This window comes from Ptychodera flava, chromosome 8, assembly GCF_041260155.1.
Source record: "Ptychodera flava strain L36383 chromosome 8, AS_Pfla_20210202, whole genome shotgun sequence".
Lineage (NCBI taxonomy): Eukaryota > Metazoa > Hemichordata > Enteropneusta > Ptychoderidae > Ptychodera > Ptychodera flava.
Window position 1 is genome coordinate 41,759,716 of NC_091935.1, and position 21,366 is coordinate 41,781,081.

The 21,366-nt window shown below is 35.9% G+C and overlaps 1 protein-coding gene across 1 annotated transcript; it reads left to right on the plus strand.

Moving 5' to 3' along the window:
* Positions 1 to 2,830: 2,830 nt before the first annotated feature.
* LOC139139377 (delta(24)-sterol reductase-like) lies at positions 2,831 to 21,125 on the plus strand. Its single transcript, XM_070708279.1, has 8 exons — positions 2,831 to 3,283; positions 5,225 to 5,486; positions 6,485 to 6,603; positions 9,393 to 9,659; positions 15,485 to 15,625; positions 16,262 to 16,459; positions 17,596 to 17,774; positions 18,812 to 21,125. Exons 1-8 carry the CDS (start codon positions 3,047 to 3,049, stop codon positions 18,963 to 18,965), a joined length of 1,557 nt encoding a protein of 518 aa, XP_070564380.1. The 5' UTR covers positions 2,831 to 3,046; the 3' UTR covers positions 18,966 to 21,125.
* The last annotated feature ends 241 nt before the right edge of the window (positions 21,126 to 21,366 follow it).

The window sequence follows — 21,366 nt, forward strand, 5'->3', positions numbered from 1 at the left end:
TGCGTTGCGGTGATAATTCTGTGTGTTGCGGCAAGACTGATCTCAGCAACCTTTTTTTTTGCCGAAAATCCTCCAAACTCCTCGTAAAATTATCAAATAAGGACAATTTAGAATTTCACGCTTTGGCGGCTAGTGATTTAGCGATTTCTTCTAGAAGCTTTGCCTCGAATAGTTGTGTAGTTCTAGTTGATAGCTTACGGTTGACGCACAGGCGCTTGTGGTTTATTGGTTTACGGTGGAACGGCCCCTCTATTAAACGAAACCCTTTTTTTCTCAGACTGTGGGTTGATGCCGAAGTATGTGTCACAGGGTCTTGAAACATTGCCTATAGATAAGCTATCAGATAAATTTATTCCAACAAAGTGGCAAATAAAACAAATCCACATAACTGTGAATATGTCAAGCGTTTGAACAAAATTACGATGGAACTTGCTGAACAAAATTACGGTGCAACTTGCTGAAAAAAACCTGTCATTTAACCAAAAAAAAAAGTCATCAAATGCATTCATTACGCAGCCTTCTCCTTCCTCAATCTTCCAACTTGAAGTCTTGAACTTTGTGATAAATCCTCAGCTTTGTTCATCACCTTATAAGTGAAATATAATGTATTCATCCATGAGGAAAGAATCCGTGGCATTATTAGGCCAACCATATTTCGATGTGGAAATCAGAGAAAGACATGATAATTATGTCTAAATTGCATTTTGTCACAGATTTCAGACCCAAGGAAATGACGTTTACAAGCTAATTTTACATAAACCGCTGCGATTTTGTGAACGAATTAGCAAATTTAAATTGCGCGAGGTGCGCGATACATTTTGCGGCCAGGCATTTTTCTAGTTTGGAAAGAGAAAAACATTTGTGTGGAATCGGCTTTAAATATTGATGTTTACGAGTGTTGACTAGAAATAGTGCGCATGAAGTAGTCGCTCTTGTGAGACGCGTTCTGTCTTATGCGCGCAACAAAATCGAATATGGCAATTTCATACACTGCTCCTTATTTCGGATATGCGATTTTCGATATTGGTTTGGACCCGACAATGTTACATTTTTAGTGATAATCCCGTCTCACTGAGACTGATACATTTTAGACAAACATCCATCCGCGCCTATACTATCGACTGGTTTCCTCAATAGCTGGTAGTGTCTACATGTAAAAAGCGCGCTCCTTCCTGCCCTTGTGATACTTTCTGATAAAACTGCAAAGTTAGTGTCTATGCTGAGCCGCTGTTAACTCAGCCTGAAGCTGATCTGAAAGTCTGGCACAAGGACAGCTATGGATCTAGAACGGCTGTCAGTCGATGATAGTTACATAAAGACACTTCTTGATCCCGGAAAAGTGAAAAAAGGAAGTAAGAAAAGACATCGAGCTGTAGAGAACTGAAATTAATTACGTCATTATCAACTCCCATCAATTATTTTATTCTGAATAAGGAACGCATCTAGCCTAAAAGTAGTTACCCTGAAACTTTGTCCACTCTGGCAAACGCAACTCAATAACAGCTCTATTGGGATGGGGGGGGGGGGGGGGGGGGGGAGCATGGTGACCATGTGCCGTCTGTTTCGGAAACAAAGGAGAGTAACTCGTCTGTAATTAAATATGCCTGACTGAATTTTCATTTACTGTAAAACTTATTATGTTTGGCATAGCCGTCCGACTTGTGACGCCAGGTCAAGGTCAACATCAAAGCCGCAATTTTCAATGCCAGGTTCTCGCATTAGTGGAGTTCTCCTCCCAGTCAAACACTTGGCCAGTATGATGTTTGATTTCTATACCATTAATTACACAAATTGATCTCAACCCTGCAAACAGAGTTTATACAAGGTTAGCGTTTGATTGACGGTCGGTTCAAATCGCCAACGGTCATTGATTCCCCAACATCAACGCTCGAATTTCCTAAAAAAATAGTCTTCCAGTTGCGTTAGAATTTGAATATAACCACAGAGTTTGATCGGCAGCAGCTTCGCGCTGACTGCTTGGTAGTTTTCTGCCCTGTTGCGGCCGGAAAAAAAATAAAAAGTGGCATTTTCTGGAGCGTGTACCCGCGTGTTGCCTATTTGGTGTCCACTTACACAGTGAACGCAACCACGGCTTCGCGCCCTTTTAAAAGGAGGCCCCGCCTTTACAAATGAAACATTGACAACTGAATTAACTTCCTGTTCTACACCAAATTTCGATATTCGATTTATTCCTAGCATATTGCCAAGCGATGGTCTTTACATCTTCTCACTTGTTTCGTGCGAACATTGCATATGTGCTGGATTTCGAGCTAATACGCGTTTCGTTCTCTAATATCATTATCAAATATAAGCTGGCCGCGTAATGCATGGCGTTACATGTAAAATCCGATGTTGGAAATGCCAACTCTAAAAACGACAATCACGGAAAGAAATGTGACGATATTTGAGAATTCCTTCTTCGATTTTGACATTCAAATTCGGTTGGCCTAAAAATGCCACGGATTGGAAAGATAACATTTTAATTGAATAACATAGGATTGAAAGTAAACTTTAATCCCATCAAGAGTAGGGGCCTAACCGAATTTCGAATATTCCAAACTGTGTATTTTGCAAAGGAAGTGGTATATATAGTATATAATGTCTGATGTCGCATCATTATCATTTTCAATTCCTGCAATTACTAATCTTTTGATATTGATATTGTTATCAAAGTTTCTGACAAAGAAAGAAAGAAATACATTTCTGCTAGATTTCTTTTACATATTTACACTCAATTAAGATGTGGGAAATAGTGTCTAGACCGGCCTTACGTCACAGTTATTACAGCGCAGCCAGCGGTAGAAAGGGGGCAGGAAACCCAGGGAACCAGACTGGTCGCATGCATAGTATCTCAAACTGAACTTCGACCTTTTACATATACTTACTCAGATACCAGCGTTGTCGGATCATCAGCGCGCTGCAACTTAAGTGTCCAATCTGAAGACAACTTCGAGACACCGAGCACCGGGAGCCGGGATTGTAGTTCAGAGAACATCTAGCCTGCACGAGGTGCAGAATCGTCTACGTAGAACATTCCCACTTAGCTATGCTTCTCTTTCTAGTTCAGATATTTGCCGTTGCATTAATAATAGCAGCAATCTGGATTCGTGTGAAAGGATTCGAACATGTAATCGTTCACCAGCGATGGATATTTGTGTGCCTGTTCCTGTTACCTGTGTCCGTAGTTTACGACATTTTCTTCTACATCAGGAACTGGATTGTGTTTCAACTGAGCAGTGCTCCTAAACAGCATGATAAACGTGTCAAAGATATTCAGCGTCAGGTAAACTCCCCCTTAGCTCTGCATGGCAGTAACACACAGCCCTGCCATGCAGAGCTAACTCCCCCTCAATGTCATATGTAAAGTGCATAAGCTTACATTACGGGACACAGTTACAAGCAAATTTCAACCGTAATCACCACAGTCGTTTGGTGGGCTATTCAGCTCTGGGACTATTCGCCCCATAGACGAGTGTACAGAAGCGAGAAACACCTCGCTTCTGTACACTCGTCTATGGGGCGAATAGTCCCAGAGCTGAATAGGCCACCAAACGACTGTGGTAATCACATATGCTCACACGTACTGCAACCCTCGATGCCACACCCAGTCACCTAGCAAAGGCATCAGTCAAAACCGCTCAGCTAAATCCCCAGCCTTAAACAGAGTGGTTTGATAACCGACTTTATACTTGCTACAATTTTCTAACTGTGACTTCTTCAGGCTAAAGAGTTCATAAATCACCCGCACACACACTCTTGCTATGACACGTCAACCTTGAATATATATATATATATATATATATATATATATATATATATATATATATATATATATATATATATATATTATATATATATATTTTATATATATATTTTTATATATATGTATATATATTATATTTACATTTTACATATATTTATATTTTAAATAGTCATTCTATGTTTTAATGAAATTGTTGACATGTCAGTTGTAAGATAGGAATTTCAAAGTGTCCATCTTAAAGTTTGAATACAGTATATTTTGAATGAGCTGTATTTTGAATGAGCTGTGAATGTATTTCACACTTTCTATGCTTAACCAGATGTCCTGAACTGTTGTACAGAAATGGATGTCAATCATTAATATCAAAGAGGAAAAAGCAGTGAATTAAAAACTTTGATGGGTGTTAAGACTTGCCAACGATCCAATTAAATCTCCTGAGGAGCCATAGAGAGCTTTTTTAGCCAAATCTATGTGTACAGTGTCTGAGAGGACCTTTTCTTGTGACATTCAAACCATAAAAGCACAGCTAATAATGACAAAAACTGCCTTTTTTAACTGTTAGTTTGTTCATAAAAAAGCATCTTTCTGCAGATAACCTGTGACACAAAGAAAAATAATTGCATCAATGAGAAGGAAAGATATCTTGTCATTTTTCTATCTCTAAAATAAGTCACTGTATCAAATATATATTGTGAATTATTTGTGCATGTTGCTTTCTCATACTGAATTCTCATAGAGAGAACAGAAAAGTATCAGGAATTTGTCATCCTTTTCATATGAAATGCAGATTTCATAATGGTACACTTTCACTTAGCAAACATCAAGATGTCTCTGATTTATTAAAGTATGGCGCCCGAAGGGCGCGCCGAAAAATATGAAACATCCTGATATCTCTGATATATATGCCTTGTATATTAAAGTCATGCACCTGAAGGGCATGCTAAAAAATGTCTGATATATTAAAGTAATGAGCTTGAAGAGCACGCTGAAAAATATTGAACATACAGATATCTCTGATGTATGTATGCTTGATATGTTAAAGTTGGGCGTGCTGAAAAATATGACTGTTTATTAAAGTTGCGCGCCCGAAGGGCGCGCTGAAAAATACAACTGAATGATGAAATTTGTGGCTGAAACTAGCATTTTAGGCAATGATGAGCCTGTGTCAAAATTCAAAAACACACTGACCCCCCCTATTGGGCATTTCAAAAACATGGTGACCCCCCTATCACCAAAGTCAAAAACAGGGTGACCCCCCCCCATGAATCCACCGGCCCCCCCAGGCTGAAGAAACTGACCAGTCCCTTACATGTCCTTATTTTTCAGGTCACCCTATCAACTGGTCTCCCACATAGCCTAGTAGGTTCTCGTTAGAAAGTAAATTGTAGAAAAAATAATTCACATTTAGTAAGTTTTTATGAAAATTCCTTAACATAAATTTCTTTTATTTATGATGTAAAGGTACGTGAATGGCAAGCAGATGGTTGTAAGCAGTTGATGTGTACAGCCCGGCCTGGCTGGATGACAGTCAGTTTGCGAGTTGGAAAATATAAAAAAACACACCGCAACATCAAGGTACATTTAGTGGATATTTTAGAAGTAAACACAAAACGGAAAATTGTGAGAGTGGAACCAATGGCTACAATGGGACAAATTACAGCCACTCTGAATCCACTAGGCTGGACGTTGCCTGTTTTACCAGAATTAGATGATCTCACAGTTGGTAAGTCATATAACCCAGCTCATGTGAATCAGTACCATATAATAGAGTCATAGATATAGTAAGGCATTCAATTTGCTAATGTTGCTTGATTAAAAATGCACCTTCAAAGGCATTAGAGGTTTTTTCCCATATTGAACATAGTCATTGAAACGCTAAACAAGATCATTTTACCATAAAAGGTACTTTATGTGTACACCATTCAAGAGATTTGCACACTTGTCAAAGTGCAGTAGCAGTGAACTAGTTTACAGTTTGAATGGTCCATGGAATTGTCATGTAGCTTTTTTCAGTTTCTATGGTTACGGTTTCATTTATCACAGAATCACTACAGAATCCCGTCACAGAAAAAAAATGACATTCTGTCATTTTTCAACTGTAGATGCATTGTTAGCCATAGTGATACTGTAAATGGAAGCATGGCTTTAATGTGAACCTTAGTCTCATAGACTCAATGTGTGACATCATCACAACCTGAACAATGTACAAAGTCAGACACACTTCACCACATCATGCCATGACCTTTGATCTTCCTATATACATAATCTTGTACCTTTATGTAAGCCAAAGAAGGAATATTGTAAATGGTAAAGGTAACTCAAAGCTCAATGTTGATGGATATGATAAAGCTGGTGCTAACATTGACTATTTTGTACAAGTATCAGGATGAAACAATGACATTTATGATGTGCCAGAGTTCATGTCTGCCAAATGAAATATACAGCCTTGCCTTGCTGTTATACCAGCTTGGATGTTGAAAAACAAAGTTCAGTGAACCATACTAAAGTTTCTTGACCGGTCATATCACTTGTGTGGAACAGCATTTTAATTTTTGATGAGAAAACAAAGTGAAATAATCATCTCGCTTCGCTTGGTGATTATATTTTCCGCCAATATACTGATTTTCACCCCGACGGTCTTATAACCGCAACCAAATACCCTTGCTTGCCATTTATAACCTCTAATTGAAGACCAATACATTTTGGTTGGAATATTTCCAGGTGGCTTGATAATGGGCGTTGGCATTGAAACATCATCTCACCAGCATGGTTTATTTCAGCACACATGTGTTTCTTTTGAATTGGTTTTAGCTGATGGTAGTTGTGTCAAGTGCTCTAAGGTAAGCTTTTTCAGGATTTGTCCAGGACATTACATCGAGATGAACTCAGACAATTGTGGAACAAATCAAAATCAAATCTTTAAATCTCTAAACCAAAACAATCTCATCCAATACTTTGTCATCATCAAAACATTTTGAACAATCTATTTACAGTCTGTGCAAGTCTATGTAATGCCATATTGGAAAACTACTGTGTTTAGTTATGAAACTAGTAAATCATGGACACATGAAATGCTGTTGGATTACAACTGAAACTAACTATCCTTGTAAAGTTGGATGTGCTATATCATGATGGTATCAGGAGGATAAGAGAGTAAACCTGAAGAGAATCATTGGCATGGTACTATATACATGACATGAGTGTTTGTATTTTTTGTGAGAAATACTTTGTGCTATTTCAAGAATTGATGCATTTAAATGCATTTAATTTCTTTGCAAATGTGTAAGAAGTAATGTTATTTGTGCCCTTTATACCCCTTATCTACATACGTTATATTATCAGGAGGAAGATAGAAAAATTTTACCTGGACTCTCTCACAGCCCCTTTGTTCGCTACGCAGTTATGTGCCCTCAATGGTCTTTCTAACAATAGATGCTTACTGAGCCAGCCATGCTATAGCGGAACTGCTGGCTTCGCTGGCATGCTGAAGGCGGTATTATGGTCTGAGGTGAAGCCAGCGAGGGGCTGTGAGAGAGTCTAAGTTTTACCATGCATAACGTTGTTGATGCTTTTCATTGTGATCACCAATTAGCATATTCTATATCTTAAAGAAAAGCAGTTCACTCTCTGTTTTATTAATTTAAGTTTGATATTATTTAAATTAGTTTACTTAATTTGGCTCTCATTGCCATAGATTTAAATGTTTGGTATGCAGGTCCGTGGGATTTATATTAATCTAATTTATTAAAATCATGACAACATAGGAAGACTGCATTGCAGTAATTTTTGCCATTTTAGTTGAAAATCTTCTCAGAAGCTAGTTCAACAGTAATGAGATTTTCTATACAGATCTCGTGTGATTACCTTTGTTTATTATTTCTCAAAATTGTGGAAAAATTATGACTATAATCTTTTTTAGGGAAATATTTGTCATTTTAGCTCACATTCGGTACATGTATAAATACCAAAAAAGAGCTTATATGGTGAGTTGGTGGGTCTGTATGTTTGTATGTATGTATGTATGCATGTATGTCCGTCCGCCCACATCAAAAACTCAAAAACTGGTGCACCTACCATATTAGTATTTCGTGTACAGGTAGACTCAGGGGTCGAGATGTGAATTTGTTCAAATGAACATGTCAGTGTCAAAAATATGCAAATGAGGTAAGAAAAAGTGAAAATCCTGCAAATTTGTGGGAATGGTGGTAACTGAAACAGTTTACACATCTAAGGGAGAGGTTCTATGAGGTATGACCTCATTTGTATGCAGTGTGGGAGTGGTGGCAGTAACGGAAACAGCATACACAGTGAGTCATTTCCTGTCATTGTTCATGAACTGTTACATATTGACAGACCTGCTCAAACTATAAGAGGGATTTTGTTGAAACATTCCTCTGCTATGCGTGTTCCTAAAGTTGACCTCATGTGTATATGTTGCAAAGGTGCAACTTGTATGTAAGCCACTGTTAGCTTGGGTTTCCTGTTATCGTATTTTGCGAAACACATTACTTTGTACAAAAAATGCTGTGCTGTTTAGGTTTAGGCCTGAATATCCTACTGTTTACAGTCACAGTGTGTGTTTCTGTGTGTATGTAAAATGTTTTTTTTTTTTGCATTATTATTACCATTTTTAATCCCCACGGACGCAGTCCAGCGAGGACTTATAGATTGGGTCCTGTACGTCCGTCAGCAGCCATTTCTCTGTCACCCTGATCCGATTTTTTTCAAACTGTGTGCAAGGATAAAGTACTGTGGCATACATATGCATGTCAATTTATTCGCGATACAATCCAATATGGCCACCAGACGGCCATTTTGTTGCGTTTTTTAATGTTTTTTGAACCATAACTCAACTATTCCTGAACCGATTTTGTTCAATGTTGGTACACAGATAAAGTACTATGGCATATATATGCATGTCAATTTATTTTGCGATACAATCCAATATGGCCACCAGACGGCCATTTTGTTGCATTTTTTTAATGTTTTTTGAACCATAACTCAACTATCCCTGAACAGATTTCATTCCAACTTGGCATACAGGCATTGTATTGTAGTGTGCATGTGCATGTCAATTAATGGTACGATGAGATCCAATATAGCTGCCGCAGTTTATGTTGTGATGAGATCCAATATGGCTGGTGTGATGCAATCCAATATGTCCACCAGGTGGCCATTTTGTTGCTTTTGTTACGTAATAGCATGTCTGTTTTGCTACCTGTGTAACCTGTAGAACTTTGAAAGAAACTGCGTGTTCTACCAGTCAAGAGGGCATGTGTAATTGAAAAATGTGACATGCATGTGGTATATAGTGGAGTGCATCCAGCAAAATGAATAAATTACTTTTTGGAAGAAAAATCTGTCATTTGATCTGTCGATGCCTTAGGGTGATTTTATTTATGATTGTGAAATTTGCAAATTCATTTTCTTTGCCAATTATCTCATTTGTAGACATATTTTTATTTCTGAAGCTCTTGTCTGATAACCTTTATAATTTGCTGAGTTAACTTTTACATTTGGTGAGTCAACTTCTGATACACTTCTGATATCATCAAATGGGAGCACAGAGTCATTGACACCATTTTTTTATTAATTTATGTCTGATATTCTTATTCTTTTACTTTAACAGGAAGAAAACTCTGATTTGTTCTTTGCTGTGCCTTGGTCACATGGTACATTAGGGTTTTTGGTTTCTGCAGAAATCAAAATTATACCAGCATATAAATTTGTCAAGGTAGAATACATCCCAGCCCATAGTTTTGATGAGATTGTCAGAGTGTTTGGTGAAAAAGTCACTGAGAAACCAGGTCATGAGTTTGTTGAATGTTTGATGTATTCTGAGAACAAGGCAGTTGTCATGACAGCCAATCAGACTGCTAGTGCTGAACCTGAAAAGGTAAGAAAATTTTGAGTTTTTTCCAAATATTAACTCAAAAATTTACAGAGCATGAACAAATTAAATCAGCTTATAATCAAGAAACAAATATCATTTGATCTCATACTCAATGCCCTCTGGTACTTCATTGCAATTGTAATTTTATCTTCAAACTGTTATCTTTGATACACCTACATGTAATCAGAGATATTGTAACTATTGATAGAAATTTTTTGCTGATAGATTTGAAGTGTATCGTGTACTCTGCAAAAATGTGTATGGAAGAGGTTGCAGTGTTTTGCGTTACGGACTGGTCAGTTTCTTCAGCCCGGGGGGGGGGGGGGGGGGGGATTGGGATAGATCCAGGGGGATGGGGTTTCACCCTGTTTTTGACTTTGGTGATGGGATGGGGTGTCACCATTTTTGATATCCGCAGTAGGGGTCAACGTGTTTTTGAATTAAAAAACTCAAAAATGCACAAATGCATCGTATCAGCCACGAATTGCATAATTAAGATGCAGTTTTCCATTTGCTCTTCAGGTAACTAATGTTATTTCCGAGATACATTTCAGAGATATTTGGATGTTTGCAAATTGAAGTCTGTTTTGTAAAGCATAATACCAGTCATGAAGTGCATCATTCATTTACAGTTTTCGTAAATAGAAGTAAACTGGTCTTGTCCTAGTTCCCATGTAAGGGAGAATTTAGCTGTAATTTTTTACTATACAACCTCTTTATTACTTTTGTTCTGTAATATCAACCACAGTGTCTTGTACACTTTGAACGTTTTCAACCCTGTTTCCTCTGTAGAGGTGGTATGATGGCGAAAAAGGTTAGAGGTACATTGCAATGCTGAGAGTTAAGCTTGTTGAAATAGCCTGCATAGGTATAGGCAAAAGCGAATTTTACTCTAAGCAAAAATTCATGTATTAACAATGACACAACACTTTATACATATGTATGCTATGTTGACAAACTCAAGTCTGGGCATTTCTGTCGTCAAAATAATTTCATTTATGTGTTTTTAAATATATTTTTGGACCAGTACGTCATATTTGAGATCATCCACAAGCAAAGTGCTTTACCTTAGATTTTTGTACATGGTTTTAGAACTCAAGTACCATTTCTTATATTTGACAATACGGTTGCAATAATTCTCCATGGGGAAACTCAGTTTGTAATAATCTTCATGGCCCAGAAACGGGTTTGGCTGACTGTGGTTGTATGGCAGAAGGGACCGAGTGTGCGAGGGACCGTATGCCGTATGATTGAGGTTTGGAAAGCCCATATCAGGGCCATGAAGGTTTTATCAAATACCATATTGAATGATAAATATGTAGTTAGAAACATTGTGCAAACATTTGGAAGTAGAAATATACCACGTGATATCACACATTTATCTCCATTTTTGTAAATTTTCAGAAAAGTGATTGTTGCATCACTGTCGCCCGTACGATAAAAACGAGGAGATGTTCAAATCTCATGCTTGATTTGTTTACAAATGGAATGTAGGCTGATAGCAACGTTCAGAGTAACCAGTCTGAGAATTCTGAAATACACGCAATTGCCCATATTTGGACGTAGTTTGGCTAACCACAACTGTTAAATCTTGTTGTATACAGTAACAAAAGTAGACCTGGAATTCAATGTGTTCATCCGAATATGGGCACTGGGCTTCGGCATGATATGTAAAAAATGCACGGATATGAGGGTGCTTCCCCCAATAACTTTACAAGGGCACATGATTATTGGTATATGATAAAATGCTTAGGGGGAACCCAGTAAAATTAACCCTTGTAACACCCTTAACAAAAAAGGTTGGCAATTTTCAGTCAGAAAAATGCTTTCTGCTGTAGCTGTCAGACAATATTACTAGTGAAACTGAAATATTCACAGCCCTGGCATAAACTATTTGTTTGTATCTTTTCTATACTCCTCTTGACCGGGCCATCCTCTAATAAAGGAGGTATGTTAAGTACAAATTTCACATTTTTTGCTCACGTGTTGACACATGTGGGCATATGTCGCAGCGATGTCTGTCTGTCTGTGTGTCTGTCTGTCTGTGTACTCAATATCTCAAAAACGGCTCATCAGATCAGAATCAAATCTGGTACATAGATTCAATTTGCAAATGGCAAGAACTGATTAGTTTTTGGTGGGTGTGACTTGCTTACATTTTACTCATTTGCATAATTAATTATTTTAGAAAAAACTGATATATATTGACAACGACAGCACACAATTTGATGAGATTCGCTACAAATGTTGATCACATCAAGATATATCAGCTGTGCAAGTTATTAAGGGATGACGTGAAAGATAATGACTAATTTGCATATTTAATGAAATCTACTAATTAGGCATATATATCTGAATTTACTCAATCAAAATTAACGAAACTTGGTATGCATATTGAGGATACTATGATTTAACATCACTGAAAGTCAATAAGCATTTTTACTTCATCCAAATCCTAATTTGCATATTTAATGACCTTTTGAAATTAAGGATATATATTTGAATTTACATGACCAAAATTGATGAAACTTGCTATGTACATAAAAGATACTATGATAGAACATTATTAAATGTCATTAAGCATTTTTACTTTAGCCAATTCCTAATTTGCATATTTTATGAACTTTCCTAATTAGGGGGATTTATCTGAATTGACGAGACCACAGTTGACGAAACTGGCTATGTACATTTAAGATACTATGATAGAACATTATTGAAAGTCATTAGCATTTGAACATTAGCCAATTCCTTATTTGCATATTTAATGAACTTTCATAATCAGGGATATTTATCTGTATTGACTGGACCAAAGTTGACGAAACTTGCTATGTACATAAAGATACTGCGATACGACGTTACTGAAAGTCATTAAGCATTTTTACTTCATCCAGCTCCTAATTTGCATATTTCATGATTTTTGAAATTAGGGATATATATTTGAATTTACATGACCAAAATAAGATGAAACTTGCCATGTACATCAAAGATACTATTATGTAGGCTAACATTATTGAAAGGCATTAAGCATTTTTGCTTCAGCCAATTCCTAATTTGTGTATTTAATGAACTTTCCTAATTAGGGATATATACTTGGATTTATTTGATCAAAGTTGGCATAACATGCTATGTACATTGATGATTATACCAGGTTATACCAATATTGATAGTCATTTCGCACTTAAGTTTTCGTGTCAGCCAATTTATAGTTTGCATATCTAATGAGCATTCAAAGTTTGGAATATATAGTTTGAAGGACTTGACCAAAGGCATGCAATTACCGGTACACTTGTTATATAAAGGGGTGATACAATGACTGCAGCCAAAGAAATTAACTATTTCTATTTCAGCTAATTGTGTATTTGAATACTTTATGACCTATAAAGTTAATCTGTGATTATGTTGATCATAATACTTTCAATGAAGTTGCAAACATGTGGCAAAGGTTCAAATTTACACATAACTTCAATATATAATGAAACACGTGAGCATTTACAGTTCATATCTGGTTATGTAGTGTTATTGTTAGAAATATTGTCATTTTCTTAATAATTGCATACATGTATGTTGTAGGATGCAGTGAGTAGACAACATTTTTGAGATGTACTGTATGCTATGTACCTTGGATATGTGCAGTTTACTTTGACAAATTTTATTCCTCAAACAATTGCGAAGCTGAAAGTATTGCTATTTTAGTCCTCACAGACACTGTCCGGGGGACTTATAGGTTTGGTCATGTCCATGCGTGCGTGTGTGTCTGTTCAGGCAGATAACTCAGAGATGCCTGGAGTGATTTCATTCAAGGATTAGGTACAAGGATTACTCCTTATGTCATACATATGCACGTTGATCTGTTTTAGGATATAATCAAATATGGCCACCGTGCGGCCATTTTGTTACGATTTTTTCATGTACAGAGCCATAACTCAGACATATTTCCACCAATATCACTCAAAGTTGGCACAAGGACATTGACCTATGTCATACATATGCACATCAATTTGTTTCACGACATGAAGCAGTATCATGTCAATTATTGAATTTTCGTAATTAGGCTGATATGTCAAGAAATACTGCATCAAATTTCATGAAACTTGGTACAGATGTTAAGCTCATGTTGCTTTAACAGTGAATAAAGACATTTATCAGTGTCATGTTAATTAATTTGTAATTGCATATATAATGAACTTTCCAATTAGAGTGATATGTCCACAAATACTGCAGCAAATTTGATGAAACTTAGTGCAGATGTTGATCTCATAGTGTTGTAAATACAATTCAATGACACGTAATGGTATCATTTAAATTAAATGCTAATTTGCATTTACTCGATGAATTTTTGTTTCTTGGGTGAATGTCCTGCATCAAACTTTATGAAATATGGTACCAGTGATAATCTGTAAGTGATAGGATAGGATGCAAAAATATTTGGCAGCATCATGTCGATTAAGTACTAATTGATTCATTTTAATGACCTTTTGTAATTAGTATGGCAGCCTACATTGGTTTTATGTTTTCACCACCATAGAACTAATTCTCGGCCATTAAGCCCCATCTGTATCACAGTATTTTTAATCACAGACCTAATAAATGAAGAGGACTCTATCCTTTTTGAGGACTTGTAATTAAAGTACCCATTAACAAGTGGGGACTGTGTCATCAATGATGACTTGTTCATAATACAAATTTTATCTATGCTAAAGGACTTTTTTCATAAGATGTATGTGTTGTAGTTTACAGTGATGTTTGAAATCACTGACAAAAGAGATCTTACCTTGAGCTTAATATTTTGTTCTAGTGATTATGCTTTGATACTTTTCACAAATAGTTGTTTGATTCAAACTTAGCACAAGATTAGAATTACTAAGTGCTAAAAATCACATGTAAAGATATGTAAAATGTAGACAGAAACATTCCAGCCTTAGAAAATAATCAAAATCATACCCATCCATAATCCGATAACACTAAGTCAAAATTCGTAATACATAATCAATTTTATAAAAATAGACACAAAAGAGCACAGAACTCACAGTAAAGCACTGGTACAAACAACAAAGTCAAAATCGTGAAAAAAAGATATATGAACCTCTGGCAAAAAGACCAAAAAGTGATGCCAGGATATTTGAAAATAGTAAGCGCATCCTGCCCTACATGTGGCACCCGCCATATACTAATCTGTAAGTCAGATAGGTAGTGGTCACTAACTAAGGTCCTATGTCACTGATGCCATCAGCGACCAATTATCGAGGAGATATATTGTATTTATCTAACAGCTTGTGATACCTGCCAAAAAAGCATTAGAATATAGAGACAAGCTTTCTCTGGTGTGATCTTGATTTAACAGTTTGTAAGAGAGAAAGTAGATTGTACAATTGCAAACTGATGATCTTGCATAGCTATTATTTTTTCAATTTTTCATTTATGCTCGATGAATCCTTGTTTTTTGTTTAGCAAAAGTAGTTTTTCAATTGTGCCTTGTAAATCCCTATGTTGCCTGTTTTGCAGTGATATCACATTGGCTGAAAGTGATGTCAGATCTGTTTGGAAGTAGTGGCATGCTCCCTTCAGCAATATGTAATGCTACCCACTACCCAATTTCCGTTCAAGCTTTACAAGTTTTCACACCCCTCTCCCCAACCCCTTCAGCCACTGATTTTCTATTCCTCTTGACTACCAATCTAATCTGTAATACACCACAACTGTTGCTAAAGTCTGGTCCTTAGAATAATCTATGTATTAGGTTACCTACATGTATGTTGCGTGGAAACTAGTGAAGATGTCGTTCCCTGCACTTTAACGGTACACTGATGCAATTACTTTTTCTTTACTAGGTAAATTCTATTGGTAATTTCTGGAAACCATGGTTTTTCAAACATGCTGAATCTTACCTCGGTACAAAAGGGGGATTTGAATATATCCCACTACGTCATTATTACCACAGGCATACCAAGAGTATATTTTGGGAATTACAGGTAAGTCAAAATAAGACAAAGTATATCCAAGGCATTTTTCAATACAGTTTAAGATGTTATAAAGTGTTTTCCATGGCTTAAGTCTTTCACATCGTAAAGTTTCTTTTACCAACACTTAACATAAAGCAAAGTAAAAAGAGTGGCATTTTAGACCTTAAAGGGACAAAGTCGGCCATTTTTCATGAATTTTGTTTGATACGAGATACTACTTATATTGTTTGACATGTTGAAAGACACTGAATGAATGGGCAACCATGCACATATTTGATCCCGGTTTTAGACAATTAAATGAAACCATGGCAAAAATGAATTACCGGTAATGGTCATGACCATCAATTCATTTTTGCCATGGTTTCATGTATCATGTCTAAAACCGGGGTCAAATATCTGTATGGTTGCCCATTCATTCAGTGTCTTTCGACATGTCAAACAATATAAGTAGTATCTCGTATCAAACAAAATTCATGAAAAATGGCCGACTTTGTTCCTTTAAGGTCTAAAATGCCACTCTTTTTACTTTGCTTTATGTTAAGTGTTGGTAAATAATTAATTTGTTGGTTCTACATCTGTCAGTCTGTATTTCCACATCATTTGATATTTTGATATCAAGTTAATTGTTATTCTAATCAATTTCAGGACATCATTCCATTTGGCAACCACCCATTGTTCCGATATTTATGTGGTTGGATGGTACCGCCAAAGATTTCACTGTTGAAACTAACACAAGGTGAAACTGTGAGAGAGCTGTATGAGAAACACCATGTGATACAAGATATGTTAGTGCCATTGTCATGTCTTGGGGAATCTTTGAAATGCTTCCATCAACAGCTAAAAGTGAGTTTATTGGAATAATCAAGATAATGACTCTGTGATGAATGGCAATCAATATACCCTCAATGTGCCCTGCCTGAGTGAAATACTGCCGACTCAAGAAAGTTCTCTTTCAATACATTTACTGAAGAAAGTGTTACCAATAGCATGTTTTGATATGGCTTACCCAAATAAATTTGCTGATATTACTAAATTTACTTGAAAGAGTGTAGAAATTTTCAGATATTACTAAATTGACTTCAAGATTGAGAAATGTTGGTAGCTTTGGAGTTGACATGGATGGTAATTGAGTGCTTGTGATTGGCAAAATGAATAACTGTGAATGGCAAAATGGATAATTGAATGACTGTGATTGGCAAAATGGATAATTGAGTGACTGTGATTGGCAAAATGGATAATTGAATGACTGTGATTGGCAAAATGGATAATTGAATGACTGTGATTGGCAAAATGGATAATTGAATGTCTGTGATTGGCAAAATGGATAATTGAGTGACTGTGATTGGCAAAATGGATATTTATCAGACTTGACATCCTTTTGGACAAGATTACAGTTTGGATGTAGGTTCTATTATTTTGATATCTGTGTTAGTGGTAATTTCCCATTCTGTTACATTGCACATGGTATTTTCAGATATGTTATTCTGACGAATACTTTGATCTCCATTGGTGTGTAGCCATCATGGAATCTACAAAGAAAACTACAGAAAATTCATAGTGTCAGAGGTGTTTAGACCAGTTGTTCAAGTGAATGACAGTTGGGCATTAACCAATTTGGATTTTTCTGAAGTGTAGCATTTGAAAGAGATTTCACATTGTCCTCGTTTAGGCAATGATCATGAAGTCTCTGCAAATTGTTTCTTCAAGATCTTGGCTTTCCACTATTTAAGGAAGGTATCTTGAAGATATAGTTGAAGAAGTGTATCCTTATTTTTTTAAACCTGTATTTAGAATAAAGTCATAGATGCATTTTACGGATGCATACTTCAACGCCTTCCCTTTTTAGCCTTGATGACGTAACACGCCCAACATTTCAACATCTATCAGTCTACAGGTTACTTGAGTCTAATGTTCTAAGAGATCCAAAGAATTGCAGTGTCTGTTTGTTATTTTAATCCAATTTCATATGTCTTCCCTAGCTGTATCCATTATGGCTGTGCCCCATGGTTCTTTCCAATGTTCCTGGTATGGTTCACCCATCTGGAGACGAAGATGAAATGTTTGTGGACATAGGTGCTTATGGAGAACCTAAACAACCTGGCTTTGTTGCCAAGTCAACTACTCGAGTGATTGAAGAATTTGTGCGGAGTGTCAATGGGTAAACAGTTGTTTTCATTTCCCAGTGTCTGTCTACTTGTTTTGTGTTGTATTACTCTGTTTATCAAACTAGTCATGGACCATCTACCTATAACGTAACAAAATCTAAATTCACAATGAAGTATTCTGTACCTGCTGACAAACTAGTTATCTTTGTGAAACACTTCTACACTGTGAACTGTACAGTGACTAGCAGTGTCTATTGCTTCATTGTAATAGATAATGCCGTCGTCCACCATTATTAGTGTCAATGCCGTCATCCACCATCACTAAAGTTACACATGAAAATGTGAAAGTGATCTTCATAGATTGATCAGGAAATAATTGTTTCTTTATCATAATTTTGAGGAAATATAAAAGAACAATATTTATAGAAATTACCTCTGACCTAATATCAGAACAAAAGTCAATGGTATGAGTAGATGGGCTAGCAACAGATCAGATGGGCTAGCAACAGATCAGATGGGCTAGCAACAGATCTGATGGGCTAGCAACAGATCAGATTGGCTAGCAACAGATCTGATGGGCTAGCAACAGATCAGATGGGCTAGCAACAGAACAGATGGGCTAGCAACAGATCTTATTGGCTAGCAACAGATCAGATTGGCTAGCAACAGATTAGACGGGCTAGCAACAGATCAGTGTATCTTATTCAAAAAGTATCCTATAGGGAAGGGCCTCTGAAACTACAAGAAGTAATCCAAAAAGATACTGATATTTTGAAATTTTCAAAAGCAAAGCTGATATACCTGATACGTATACATAAATGAACAGAATGGTTGTTTCTGTTTCTGATTATTTCTGTTTTCTGCATTTAATGGTAAATGTCACTTATGCCATAACATTTTTAGTGTAACGTGCCTTTTTACAGTACATAAACTAGTTGGGTATGGTAAAGGATTTTCATGGAAAAACCTTAGGTACCATATTCCATTGTCTTGATTAGAATATTAGTATTTAGTAAAGCAACAAGCTCCATTTACCTGCTGTCATGTATAGACCTGCACCATAACAAATGTTTTTTTTTGTTTGTTTTAGTTTTCAGATGTTATATGCTGATTGCTACATGACTAGAGATGAATTTCGTCAAATGTTTGACCACGGCCTATATGATAAACTCCGAAGCAAATTAGATTGTGAGAAAGCATTCCCTGAAGTTTATGACAAGATCTGTAAAGCAGCAAGACATTAACAATTAGATTCTAACACTTTTCACATCTCCACAGATATCTACCACAATGTTTGTACAATGGTATTTTCACGTTATGATTGTCTTCTCTTTTTTCACTTATAACAAGAATATTGATTTGATAACATAAATCTTTAAATGTTACAAAGTTGCGTCTTATTATCGATGATTGTAAAAGCTTCTGGTAATTGTACCTTGCAAATATTTCATGAATATTACATTCTTCTCTTGTATTGACCGAAAAAAGTTTTTGTTGAAGGCTATTTTCATTAAAAAACATCTTGCAGCTTGTTTCCCTTGTGCCAAGGTGTATGTGTATTGATGTTTTGCAAGGAATGACTTGTGAACATATCCAGGTCTTGATGCTCAAAGATCTCTTTAATAACATAATCTACCTGACAAATTTATCCACAAACTGAGTGTACTTTTAGAAATTGCTATGTTTACAGCTTGATGTATCTATATTTTATCATTTATGCTTTTGTGTTTAGTGTTTCTAACTTTCATGAATATCATTTTTTGAAATCAAAATCACAGATGTAGAACAAGTGGATGGTCTTAAATGCAGTCTTAGTTTTTGTATTTGGTCAAGACGGTAATTGCTATTTCCAGATTCTGAAGATCTATGTTACAAACAATTTATTGTGAATTGCAGGTTTTGACACAACTTTGATGTCATTCTGAAAGAAAGTTAACTTAAAGGTCTTCAAAGATGAGTCATTGAAGTGGTCAAAGGTTCCAACACAAACAGTTTCACTCTGACCAGTAAATGTAATATTTCTCTGATTTAGGTGTGAGAGTGGAGCACAGTACATACACTTTGATTCATAACGAGAGGAACTGTTTCTCCCTACAAATGGCATAACATAGCATTGCATTGACTGGCAGATGTATTCATAAAATCGTTAATTTCTACATTTATAATAGTGACACTGACTCAATATTTTGGTTGAATGAATTTGGCAAAGGTACTTTGTACTGTGTTTTTACTCCACTTTGCAACCTAAGGTGGTCACTTTACTACAGCAAGTGCTTGGATCAACTTGATGAGACATATCTCTGCAGAACACAATGTATGCATGCAGAAGTTATCTATTCCAATCATGAATATGAAGTTATCTATTCCAATCATGAATATGAAGTTATCTATTCCAATCATGAATATGAAGTTATCTATTCCAATCATGAATATGAAGTTATCTATTCCAATCATGAATATGAAGTTATCTATTCCAATCATGAATATGAAGTTATCTATTCCAATCATGAATATGAAGTTATCTATTCCAATCATGAATATGGACATGTATTTGTCTGTTGTCAGTCAGTGTTACTTGCTCATCAGTATGAAATATTTGATGTTAAATAGTTTTATTGAAAAATTCAATATTAATGCACAAGTTGTATTGGTATTTTGTGTTTCTATATCACATTTTTCAAAAACGTATTTCTGTTGAAAGATCACACATATTTTTGTCAAGGAAAAGTCTGCACATTTTCATGTGGTTGTGCATGGCTATGGGAAAAGATGGTTAATATTCTGTACCTGTTGATATGACTACAATCTGTATTTTATCATTTCCCTTATGATTTTTAAGTTGTTCATAGCTCACAGCACTATATACAATACACAAAAAACAGACATACATATACAAACATACAGATTGCAGTGTTTTTGCTAATGTTTGAAACATTGGTAAATGATTTAGGAACCCTGGTAACATTTTTGCTGTTCCTAAATCTGATTGTATTGATACACCAAGAGGAATCCTGGTAAGATTTACCTGTTCACCACTGTTAACCGCTGGACACTGATTGGTCAGCTCTCTTAATTGCTGTCATTACTTAAGATAATGATATGGAAATTCACACCCTTACTAAATTGAACAAACTGCCATTGTGACATGAAGAAATAGATCCCAGACTCTTCTTTTGAAAATCCAAATTTTGAAAATTAGCTGAACTCAATCAAATGGTTATTTACCAGCAGAACCTAAAGATGTAGAATTGTTGAGGAAGTCACTGTCTGTTTTTATCATAATTTGAATGAAAACTTGCATGAGAGCATCTCTGGAAACTCACAAATTTCTGGATAAACTAGAATATTTTTGACCAAATGAAAAATTTGCTCAATAATAAAATCGTGCCAATTTGAAATTTAAAGGGACAAAGTTAAGTTGCTGTCTTTTGAACTTTTTTGCAATTTTAAGAATACATTAAATACTTGGGTATGAGACAAGTAATGTTGATGAATTACTTGTAAAATATTCAAAAATACCTCCATGTGCTTGATGCAGGCAGTGTTTTTTGTTTGTGATCTCTAGATGACATGAACTAAATTCCATATCAGTGGATTTACTGAGAGACACATTGCTGCTTTGTATGAAAGCCGCTGTTGTTGCCC